This window comes from Nicotiana tabacum, chromosome 9 (genome assembly GCF_000715075.1).
Source record: "Nicotiana tabacum cultivar K326 chromosome 9, ASM71507v2, whole genome shotgun sequence".
Taxonomy (NCBI): Eukaryota; Viridiplantae; Streptophyta; class Magnoliopsida; order Solanales; family Solanaceae; genus Nicotiana; species Nicotiana tabacum.
Genome location: NC_134088.1, coordinates 97,666,480 through 97,678,032, shown reverse-complemented (window position 1 = coordinate 97,678,032; position 11,553 = coordinate 97,666,480). Strand labels below are relative to the sequence as shown.

Below are 11,553 nucleotides of genomic sequence, written 5' to 3'. Positions count from 1 at the left end.
CAACACTCCAAAGCATTCGGTACATGGTGACGAGGAGCAGGTTGATCTAGCAGGTAGAGGATTTGGGTGATGATGTTGATGATTGGGATGAGGCTGACCGGGCCTTGGGCCATCATCTCGAGGATTGATCAGGGAGTTCTTATTCACCCTTTCTACTTTAATTATGCATTGGGGACACTGCATGTTTTAAGTGTGGGGTGGGTAACTCTCATTGTGCATAGTAGGAATAGATTAGTAACCATATTAGCTTCTTATATTTTTAATTATATTTTAATTTCTAGCTTCTTATTTTCTTTATTGTTAGCTTCTTGTTTTATTATTTTAGGATACTCTAGAATAGTATTGAGTAGTGTAGTAATTTTTTTTTATTTTTTTTTTATTTTTGAAAAACAGAAAAAACAAAAATAGAAAAAAATGGACTTTTTCCGACAATGGATCTCCTAGACAGTTTTCTTGAGGGGTAAATACAAAAATAAAATAGAAAATAGAAAAATACAAAAATATGTCTTTTTATTTTTATTTTTTTAGGTAGTAATAATTCCCCCGTGATTTTTTTTTATGCCTCGGTTCTTTTCCATGGGATGTAACTTGAACCGGGTAGTAGTAGCTTTTTTTTTGAGTAGTATGTAGGAAATAAAGGAGAAGAAATGATGTGATTCACACCTTTTGACTTGTTTGATGGTTGCATACTTAGGTTCTGGCGTGTGTTTCACCTTCCATGGATTTTAAATATATGATGATGCCTTGGTAAAATTGAATAGCATGTGTTATGACTTTTATGTCTCATATGCTTGACTTGTGTTCACTTTGTGCTGTATGGTTAATATATCTCTTCGCTTGTGAATACTTGTTTGATTGAGCCTACTAGCTTTTCTTTTGGCACCCGCATTACAAGTTTATTCCCTTTTGTTCTTAATTGAATCAGTTTGATCCTTAGACCTCTTAAAGCACTTGAATTATAAAGAGAGCGCTAGAAAGAAGTAAGGAGGAAACTTGGGGTAACTTTTGAGTGGAACCAATAGAAGGAAGAAATGTGCACTTGTGTTGTAAATAAAAATCCATTAGCGGCAAGCTAAAAATACCAACAACAAAAAAAAGAATAAATGAATAAATAAATATTTCTTATTTTTGCTAGTGGATGCGATATGAAGTAGTGCGTAAAGAAGAAGGAAAATATTCTAAGGTGAGCTATCTTGTGATGATTGAAATGGATAGAAGGAACTTTGCGCTTAAAGTTGAATACGTCATGTGTTTAAGTGCTTAGGAGGGTTAGCCACTATAACCCAAATATATCCTACCTGTTCCTTAGCCCATATTACAACCATAATAAAGTCCTAGTTGATTTCGGACCGAGCGGGTCTACATTATTAGAGGTTTACATAATGGGCAAGTCTATGGTACCTTTTACGTGCATGTGACTTCTTTGAGAGAGTGAGTGCTTTTTCTTCATATGTGTGAGTCCTTAAATTATATTCGATCATGTGATTTGGATGTGTGGACTGCATAATCTTTTGTTTTATTGTGAGGGCATATGGTTTTACAAAGGATATGTAACATTGTTTCAAGTCTCAGGTGCATTGTGACATTGAGTTAGTTATCAAGGCTAGGATTATTATAAACATGTTGTATCTATGTTTGGCATTTTGAAATTGGGCACAAGTACGGAAAGTATATTTTAACTACATATACTAGAACTTAATAGCTGCTATAAACCATGGTCATAGGTGTAGTGTGTTGTGAATGTGTGATCTGTTGGGTCCTTGGGGAGGAAGTTTTTAGTTAGTTGACTCGAGGGCGAGCAACATTTAAGTGTGGGGTGTTGATGTCGTGTGATAATTCCATATATTTTTGACGTTATTTACCCTACTTGTTTGTTGTTTGGATGCTAATTTGTGCGACATTTGCACTTAATAGAGCTTATTTCAACGTGTAGGAATGCTTGGACATGAATTGGAGAAAAGTGGCACGAAATGGTACCTTAGAGCTATAAAATGGAGCAATAAAAGAAGACGTGCAAAGCAATAAAAAGTCATGGCCATAGACAGTGCAAGGCATTGTCCAGGGCACTATCATTGGCGCCCCAGACAGTGCCTTGCGCTGAAACAATGGCGCCATAGACAGTGCCTCGCTCAGAAATAGTGAAGCCCCAGACAGTACCTCGCGCCGACGATGTCATCCGAGCAAATTTTAATTCCTCACTAGTTTTGGACATGTAGACTTCGGCCCCTACCCTATAAATACCTCTTAAAGTTAGTTTTTGAAGGGTTAGACATCATTAGAGAGGCAAGAGGCTATGGAATACTTTGGAAGCACGAATCACTCGAGTTTTTCTCCCCGCTTTCCTTTTATTTCTAGTTTAATGCTCTTAGATATTACTATGATTATCTACATAATTATGAGTAGCTAAACCCATCATCTAGGGTTGATGGAACCAATTGTTGGATGAAGTCTTGATTGTGTTTTGATATAATTGATCCGTTATTACTCTTTAATTGTTCAACTATGTGTTTCTTGTGATTAATTGAAGGGCCCTTGATTAATCGTGTCTAGTTATCTTGTGTTGCTTGAGAAAGAACACTTGATTAGATTGTTGTTGAACAACGCCACTTTCGAGTAAGTTAAGAGATTGATTAATTCGAATCTGAAAGCGGGATTAGAGATAACGAAGCTTTGGCGCGATATTTATGAGTTATACGAATTGTCAACTAGAGTAGTTCGAGAAAATACTTCTAGTAAATTATCGTAATTGATCGAGAGATAATTGCGATAAACAAGAACTCATCATCTTTAGAGAGTGTTACGACGAGATTATAGCTAACGTGTTAGGAATTAATCCAACAATTGTGGAAATCGTAAACCCTTGATCCTTTTATCCGTGAATTCAACCTCATTCTTGCTAATTGATAGTTTTATTTTTATTTTTCCTTAGTTAAGTAATTCTGTTAATTCACAACTCAATTCTTGAACTCTAAAAGTTGTCTGAGCTTATCATTAGTGACCCTGAAAAGTTGTAAGAAATAGGTTAGTTCCCTGTGGGATTTAACTCCGGACTCTTGAACCAGATTATTTTTGCAGCGACCACTTAGTCCTTTCTATAAGGCATAGTTGAGCGTGATCAGGTACAAACACATGTATATCTAATACGTTAGAACAAAGTGACTTGAAAGTTTTATGCATCCAAGAAACAACAGAGTACATAATCTCAAAATTCGTGTTCGTAGACATTCTTACATTTAGCGCAATAAAAAATTGTTCAAATTTGTGTGCTCTCTATTTACAGTTACTTGAAAGAAAGAATTGCTAAGACACCAAAGGGAAAAAAGGAAAAAGGAAAAGAACCTCTTTAACTGTTTCCCTTGGAGAACTCAATTGAAAGTTGAAGCTTCAAAAAGTTAGGTAAAAATAAAAACTACAAGTGTAGAGAAACACTAACAAAAGTAATGAACTTGCCATCTCCATAATAGATCATGAATTTCGTCCAGAATCATCGAGCATCATTCCTTTAAGACTCTTAGCCAACCAGATAGCTGTCTCCCTTGGCGACACCTTGTCCTTCCCAAATGGTTTTAGAACAACAGAGAGCTCTTCTAATCTGTTATTCTCAAGTAAGTCAGCAGATAATTCTAACAGCCCTTCAAGTGCTTCTGCTCTCTGTCGAAAAGATTTGACGTCTAATATTTCCTTTACTGGTCGATCCTCCTCCACAAGTGTTGTGTTGGGCTTTGCTTGTTCTGAAGAATCTAATCTTGGACTTGAAGAGGTGGGACTGCTTTGGTTTCTCACATCCATTTCCTTATAATGGACACTGTCCGATATGTTGGATTTAACACTTACCAGTCCAGATGCAGACGATTTGGGAGCAGGAGGAGAAGTTAGACTAAAATCAAAATCATCTCTTACCACATTTATAAGTTTACCAACATCAACATTTCTCTCCACATTGTCAATTACTGGTTGCTCGCCACCTACACGGAAACTACTGTGTCTTATGACATGTATGACATCATCAAAAGCTGGTTTGAACTGAGGAGAAGCTGCTTTTTCAAGAAGCACATTCTGCGGAACACTTGCCTTGTCTGGCAACAAACTATTTTGGCTGACTGAAATAGGGGAGGAAGGGAAGGCACTTTCAGTTTTTGAGGAAAAGAGTTCCTTGGGAAAAAACTTCTCATCACCATTGTCTTTCGAAGTAAAGTTAGAGCGCTGCAGATTGTTTTGGCTTGAGGAAACAAGTGGAGTAGTGGGAGAGACACTTTCTGTTGTCGAGGATGAAAACTTTTCCATAGACTTGTCATCACCACAGGATGTGAAACTGGGGTTTGTCAAACGCGAAATATCAGTCATAGTATCAGGTCTACTGGTTGTGCAATCACCCTCCCAAAGAGCAATCTCTTTCAAAAGTGGAGAGGCAGTGTCTATAGGTATATATGAATTTGCTTTCTCTTCACAAGCACCAACATCCGAACTTTGATGATGCTCCTCAAGATTTTCAATGGAGCATGCTTCAGTTTTCCGGATATCTTCGTGGTTTTCCCTCGAACTATTAGCAATATCCGAGTGTGATGATGTAGTAACTGACCAAGAGGGTCTTGATCCTGTGGTTTCAGTTTCAGTAGCTCGTTCATGACTTCCCAGCATTTGTTCGGTCAACTTAATAAAAGGAGTTGTCGCATCATCACAAATTTCAAATCCTTGGATGGACACTGAAGAAGAAGCAGAATTGCTGCTCTCCGTTTGCATTCCTTTTGAAGCTCCTGATGAAACCTTTCGCAAATGTAGCATGCTGTTACTTGTGGCATGTATATGACAACCATCGCGAGAAGAATTAGGGATCTTTTCGGAGCCTTTCTTTGTCGGTTGTATGTCACTGCCATCAGTAAAAGCATTAGGCATACTTTCGGGGTCATGTGACTGGTCATTCGGACTACACTCTACATCATCGTTCACAGTATTCAAAGCATCATGATCCACTGGCTGTAGCCTTCCAGAAAATGATGGTTGCTTAGTCAGCTTAGGAGGTGTTCGCTGTCTTGGCCTTGTAGGTAACCTATCATCTTGTCTTATAGCGTCAGAGGGAGAGATTCCCTCGTGTCTTGTTTTAGTCTTTGGGATGGACTCAGTGGTAGGAAACTGCAAGCAGAAGGTAATTAAAATATAGTACATATTTATCAAACTCAGAAGCGAGTACTAATCAAGATAAGAGGATTAGGAACCGATACCTGTTGCTTCAAGGTATGCATTCCTTGATTCTGCTTTGTTGATCCAGGAGTTGGTGTCTGTGCATTAGATTTAGAGGTAGGAGTAGGTGAACTCGGTTTTAGGACTTTCGGTGATGCTTCAATGTTGGATTTGTTTGCACCGGTACCACTGACCTTCGCCTTGCTGCCTCTCATTGGGGAACTATGTTCTCTCATTTTTCCCTCTTTCAAAGCCAACATAATGTTTTTTATTGTTCTGGGTTGCTTAGCTTCAGCATCACATTTTTTCTCTTCATGAAAAATATTCCTAGAGTCATACTCCTCTGCATCTTCAATAAAAGCATCGGCTGCATGATGTTCCTCACTAGAATAATGTTGCTCAAAGTCTTCATGATCAACAAAGGCGACATCCGTGTTATTGCCCTTTTGGTCATCATTGCAAGTCATTCCTTGTAAGTTCTTCTCACTTGACTTCAAACTATCTTTATCGCTGCATGTACTGGTACTACTCTGGCTTTCTGCCATATTCTTTCGGGAGTCACGATTAGCAGTGAGAGGTTTTTCAGGAGAAATTGATGAAGGAGGATTAAAGGATGGTCGGTACTGATCAACATAAGGCTGCAAATATGGGTGCTTCAGGAGTTCGGATGCCTGAAAATGTTGAGGTCAGCCAACTGACACGACATTCTGATACAAAAATTTAATTGCAAGATTGGTAAGCTTACACTAGGCCGATGCTCGGGGCTCTTCCTCAGCATTCCTTTTATAAGTGTTTTTCTGCGAAATACAATATTTAACTATATATACTGACAAAGAAATGTACCATCTCAAATATAAGCATATGACAGAAGAAAAGTGCATTCACTGTCAAGATTGAGACTTGCATATGTCGCTAGTTGAAAGTTGAAAAACTAGTTAAGTGGAGTATCTCTGCATTGTGATATTATTACACGTACAACTCATATAAAATGCTGAATTGCTGATCAAAGAGGGAACAAGAAAGATAGGAATGGCACATTCTTTTACTTCTCATGCTGCATTTTGCATGGGTTAGTCGCAGTAATAGAGTAATCACAAATAAGAATACTACTTTAAAAAAGTTTTACCAGGAAGCCTATATTCCCAACTTGAATAGGTGGCATCTACCATAAGGATTACGACTATGAGTACACATGATTTCAAATTCTAGTATTTCAAAGTTTTTACATTTGACTCAAATGTGAAGAATTTGTGACACAAGTATCATGAGGAAGGAGAAGATAGACCATTGCAGAACATTAACAGTCACAAGAAAGGAAAGAAGAAGAAACCATAGCAATATATCTACAAGATACAGATGTCTCCTAAAACACGACTAAATATTAACACATAAAAAATCAATTAAACATCTACAAGCAGAAGCTTTAGCACAAAACAAAGACCTGACTTACAAGGACGGAGAATAACAAGATGGCAATGGGCCAATGCATGATCTGTTTATTTTGCTTATCAGTCCCGCCATGTCCTGAATCATTATAAAGTGTCAAATTCAGTATAAGTAACAAAAAGGTTCTCTTCTGAGGAAACAAACACACAATAAAGTGAATACTATATGAGATGAAATTTCACTTACTTGCTTATGCACCAAGACTCACCACATCAGTCAACATTAACAGTTTTCAAGACTATGCCGCGGTAAATTATTGAAGACATGAAGCAGGATACATCCAGAAATTATACCATCAAACAAGCATATTTTGAACATAAGTCCCAGCATTTCGGAAGATCTTCTGATGAAGGTTCAAAGAGATTTGGGTGGTTTTTACAGTAGGTAGATGAACTATTGCAATATTCTTCAATATTTTGAGATTATTTTACAGTTACTTTCATAATTATCATTTAGATATTGAATTTTTTAGAGGGGTTGACAAGAGGGGTTATTGTGATGGTAAGCAACCTCCACTTCCAACCAAGAGGTTGTGAGTTCGAGACACCCCAAGAGCAAGGTGGGGAGTTCTTGGAGGAAAGGATGCCGAGGGTCATTTGGAAACAGCCTCTCTACCTCATGGTAGAGGTAAGGTCTGCGTACACACTACCCTCCCCAGACTCCACTAGTGGAATTATACTGGGTTGTTGTTGTTGTTGTTGTTAGACTCAATTTTATCGTTCATCATTATGACTTTATTTCTTTTTTTTTTTATCATTTTGTGAAGGGTTTTTGTTATCATTTTGTGAAGGGGAGCCTTGGCGTAACTGGTAAAGTTGTTGCCATGTGACCAGGAGGTCACGGGTTCAAGCTGTGGAAATAGCCTCTTGCAGAAATGCAGGGTAAGGCTGCGTACAATAGACCCTTGACCCTTGTGGTCTGGCCCTTCCCCGGACCTCGCGCATAGCGGGAGCTTAGTGCACCGGGCTGCCTTTTTTTAGTTTGATTTTTGTCCTTTATCTTTGGTTAGAGATAAAGTTCTAATCTTATCAGGAGTCTAAGCTGAGTTCCCAGTATAAGTATGGCCGTTTGTACTTTGATTTGACATCAATTGATCAAGTAATATTCTATCTCTCAATTCTTCTCCATTTCTCCCTTCTCTCTTCTGTTGCTACATTATCTTCAACAATATAGTTGGAATTTGGATTAACTTATCACTTGAATTCACTAACTTACAAAGGGCACCCCCAATCCCAAGGTCTCTATGTATGCAGATTCAGTAATTTAAGCATGTGAATTAATGAATAGAGACAAAATATTAGGTCAGTTTCCATTTCATTATATACCCGATGAATTGCAATGGAGCTTAAAGAACAAAGTCAAGAGTTCTTACAAATGCTTTAAATGCAGGGCGATGAGCAGCCATTTCATACATACAGCAGCCTGGTCAAGAAGCGAACGGTTTTAAGACAGATGATAGAACAACCCCACAATGACACCCGAATTACTGTGACAACAGACCAATATCCTCAGCATCGGGAAAGAAGATAACCTTATAAAATGAAATTTTACAAGTAACAGATGACATACATATGTTTGTATCTTTCCAAAAATATTGCAAATGAATGTATACACAGAACTTCAACACAATTTGGCACCATTTTCAAAGTAACACTGCTTGATATAAATGCAGTTGAACCTGAACAAAGTAAAGCAGTCACATACCGAGGGACCAAATGTCTGATTTAAAACCGTAAGGAATATCCGTAAGAAGTTCCGGGCACATGTAATTGGGAGTTCCAACAACCTGGAATATAGAACAACATTATCAGTTAATCTACTTTTATTAGATTAACTTTTACAATGTAAATAATTAACGAAAGCATTGAAACGCCAACTTGAAGCACCCGTTCCATGCTGTAACCAACATTTAATTTTAAGAAAAGAAACTAGTTTGAGCTTACATAGTTTAGGTGCAAATAACAAAGAAAAGCATTGAGTATCAGATACATACTGAAGAAGTCAAGTCATCAGCCTTCAATGTTTTCGCAAGGCCAAAATCCCCTGGAACAAAAAGTATAAGGGAAAAAAAATATGTAGGCCTACATCAGAAAAATTGCCTGCAATTAACTCCACTTCAATAAAAGAGCAGAAACATTGGCAGTAGTTACCAAGGCGAACGTCTTTTTCCTTAGTCAGGAAGATGTTTGAGCACTGCCACAGAAGGATACAGAAATTATCTCGGTAAATATATTGGAGACATATAAATAAAACGATACAAACAGAATTAAAGGTACATACCTTTAGGTCACGGTGCAGTACAAAATTTGAATGCAGATATTCCACTGCTAAAAGTAGTTGAGTGAACCACTTCAGAAGTTTCTGTATGGTGAACATTTCCTTGAAATATGAGACACTCAAAAATGGAAACTAATAGAAGTGTATACTAGTACTAGATAAATAATCCAATAGCCCAACCAGATGAACAAGTTAACTCGTAAATCAGCTATTAACTTGCTTTCTCCTGTCCATAATCTACTATCTAGATATATAATGAACATGTCGCACTAAAATGACAAACAAAAATACAGCATCAACGTACCTCTTCTGGAAAATATTGCCCATTTGCTTTTTTCATCAGTTCAGCCCTATTAAAATATGCATTGTTGAAGTGGGGATAATGAAACTTAAGTTTAGCAATTATAAATTAAGAAAAAATGAAAAGTTATTCAGTAGACTTACATATCACCACCTTCACAATAGCCAGTAACAATGCAAACATAGCAGCCCTGCATACGATTACGTGAGAGAAAATTAATCACCACTTTCAAGGAAATTGTAGTCAATTCAGCACTTGAAAACAAAATAAGGCCTCTCACCTTCTCTACCCATGCTTCCTTGTATTCAACAATATATGGATGTTGAATCCGAGCAATCAGCGCCATCTGCACATCCAAGTTGCAATAAAGTCCACATCAGGAATTTAAAGTAGCTATGCATTTGTGTAAATTTGCCTAGGGGGACGAGTCTCACGGGCCAAAAAAACAGCAAGAGCAGAGATGAGAACGTATCAAAATGAGAAATGTATACGATAGAGTTAAAACGGAACATAACTAGAAAAACTTAAGAATTAGGAGATGAAATCTAGCAAGAATGCACATTTACTGTTTGAAGTTTCACTTAAACTCCCAGCATAGAGTGAATCACAGATGTCAAATCTTTATCACGTGATACGAGAACACTCTCAATGGACTATGGAAGCTAGACAAAAGTCAGGTAAAATCAGAATCATTCACAAAGGAAAATTTCAACTCTGAAACCAAAAGAAACTAGGAATTCCAAGAGCCTCCTTCACCTCAAATAGAAGTGAAAGCCAAAATCAATAGTTGCTGAGCATATACTATTCAGGACAAAAAGCCACAATATTCAAAAATTTAAGCTAAAACAAATCTTTTCTTCTTTTAGCATACTCTATCTAAGCATATACTACTATTCAGTACAAAAGGCCATTATAGTCAACAATTTAAGCTTAAGAAAGAGAGAAGCACAAAAGGCAAAAACTATAACCAAATTAAAAGAGGAAAAAAAGTACAATGTACCTCTTGATGAGCAGATCTCCTGCAACGTTCAGTTTGTCTAGCTAACCGAATCTTCTTGAGCACATACCTATAATTTCAACATTCAAAATCAATCATACACCAAATTCAAATCTTATAAGCATTAAAGTTAGAAACTTTCAACTTACTTCTTTCTCTCTTGCTTGTGATTAACAAGAATAGCAGCACCAAATGCTCCACGCCCAATCTGTTCCATGATCTCGTAATGATCCATTCTTGACTCCATTACTTACCTCCTATACTAAAACACTCAAATAAATCCAAGAAAAAATAATGCCAAGAATTCAAAAATCAGTCACAGCATTTTCATTATCAGCCAAAAACTAAAGCTTTTAATCTTTGGATTGGCTGCAATTTCTCCTACTCATTTGCAGATCAATCCCAAAGAAAAAATACCCATAAACACAAAACACATAAAGATTGCTTTTTTATTCAAGAACTCTGTGTGTGTGTGTGTGTGTGATGTATTGCTCCTCTTTTATTTTTTACTTTAACTATAATATTAGTATAGTATTTGCTTATTTATTGTTCAAGAAAATGGGTTGATCTGAAGAAACAGTTGTCACAGTTCTCAATTCAGAATGCATGTGTGGAGGAGCATCTATAAATTAATATAATAAATTAAGTATAGTAAAGTAAAATGCTCCATTGATTAAAGTAATTGAAAGATATGATTTATCAAATTAATCATGGTTAGGGTGGTAGGTTTAGTTTCAACTAAGGCAGTACAACTTCCAACCAACTTCTTTCTAGCTTTTTCTCTCTCACACAGACACACAGTTAAACTATCTGTGTCAAAATGGGAAAATATAGGGAAAAGGCTGGTTATTGAAATTTACAAAGTAGTCCCTAATAAATTTTTGTAGGGCATATTTGGAAACAATGAAAATGGTGAGCCAAAGAGGAACATGGCATGGGACAAAAAACTGTACTTCAAGCGGGGAAGAACAAGAAGGGAAACCAATACAAATTGTTGTTTAATCCTTTACTTCATATGTTTTGCTAATAAAAATGCAATTGAACCTTTCTTTTTTCCATTTTATGGTTTATGGTGTTTGGATATATATTTTTTTTTATTTGTTTAGTTACTCTTTAGGTGCTACTCAATTGACTAATAGTGTCTTTGGAGGTAAGATATTTTACTTTTTGTCAAATTAGTAATCATAAATAATACTTGCTGGAAAAAAAATCGTTTGCATAAAAAAGAATAGCATTGGGTGTATACGATCGAAATAGATTTCGACATTCGTATGTCTGATCGAGTTCGAAAGATAAGCGATCGAAGTGAAACTTCGAGATGAGTTCCGAAGATGGTACAAACAAGCTTCGAACC

At 36.8% G+C, this 11,553-nt stretch overlaps 1 protein-coding gene across 1 annotated transcript; it reads right to left on the bottom strand.

The window, feature by feature from the left end:
* Window positions 1–3,167: 3,167 nt before the first annotated feature.
* Window positions 3,168–10,849, bottom strand: LOC107826436 (serine/threonine-protein kinase Nek5). Its single transcript, XM_016653417.2, has 14 exons — window positions 10,349–10,849; window positions 10,203–10,269; window positions 9,483–9,548; window positions 9,346–9,392; window positions 9,206–9,251; window positions 8,905–8,985; window positions 8,775–8,817; window positions 8,618–8,667; window positions 8,329–8,410; window positions 7,997–8,046; window positions 6,629–6,702; window positions 5,924–5,975; window positions 5,220–5,849; window positions 3,168–5,130 (listed from the first exon to the last, which is right to left on the bottom strand). Exons 1-14 carry the CDS (start codon window positions 10,444–10,446, stop codon window positions 3,466–3,468), a joined length of 3,051 nt encoding a protein of 1,016 aa, XP_016508903.2. The 5' UTR covers window positions 10,447–10,849; the 3' UTR covers window positions 3,168–3,465.
* Between the last annotated feature and the right edge of the window lie 704 nt (window positions 10,850–11,553).

Bases quoted from the DNA above. Each gene is read 5' to 3' on its own strand.
- LOC107826436 (XM_016653417.2), bottom strand. From the start codon at position 10,446: ATGGAGTCAAGAATGGATCATTACGAGATCATGGAACAGATTGGGCGT. The intron at 8,986-9,205 runs GTACGTTGATGC...TTCACCATACAG, and splicing joins GGCAATATTTTCCAGAAGAG to AAACTTCTGAAGTGGTTCAC. The intron at 8,818-8,904 runs GTATGTACCTTT...CTTCTGTGGCAG, and splicing joins TACTGCACCGTGACCTAAAG to TGCTCAAACATCTTCCTGAC.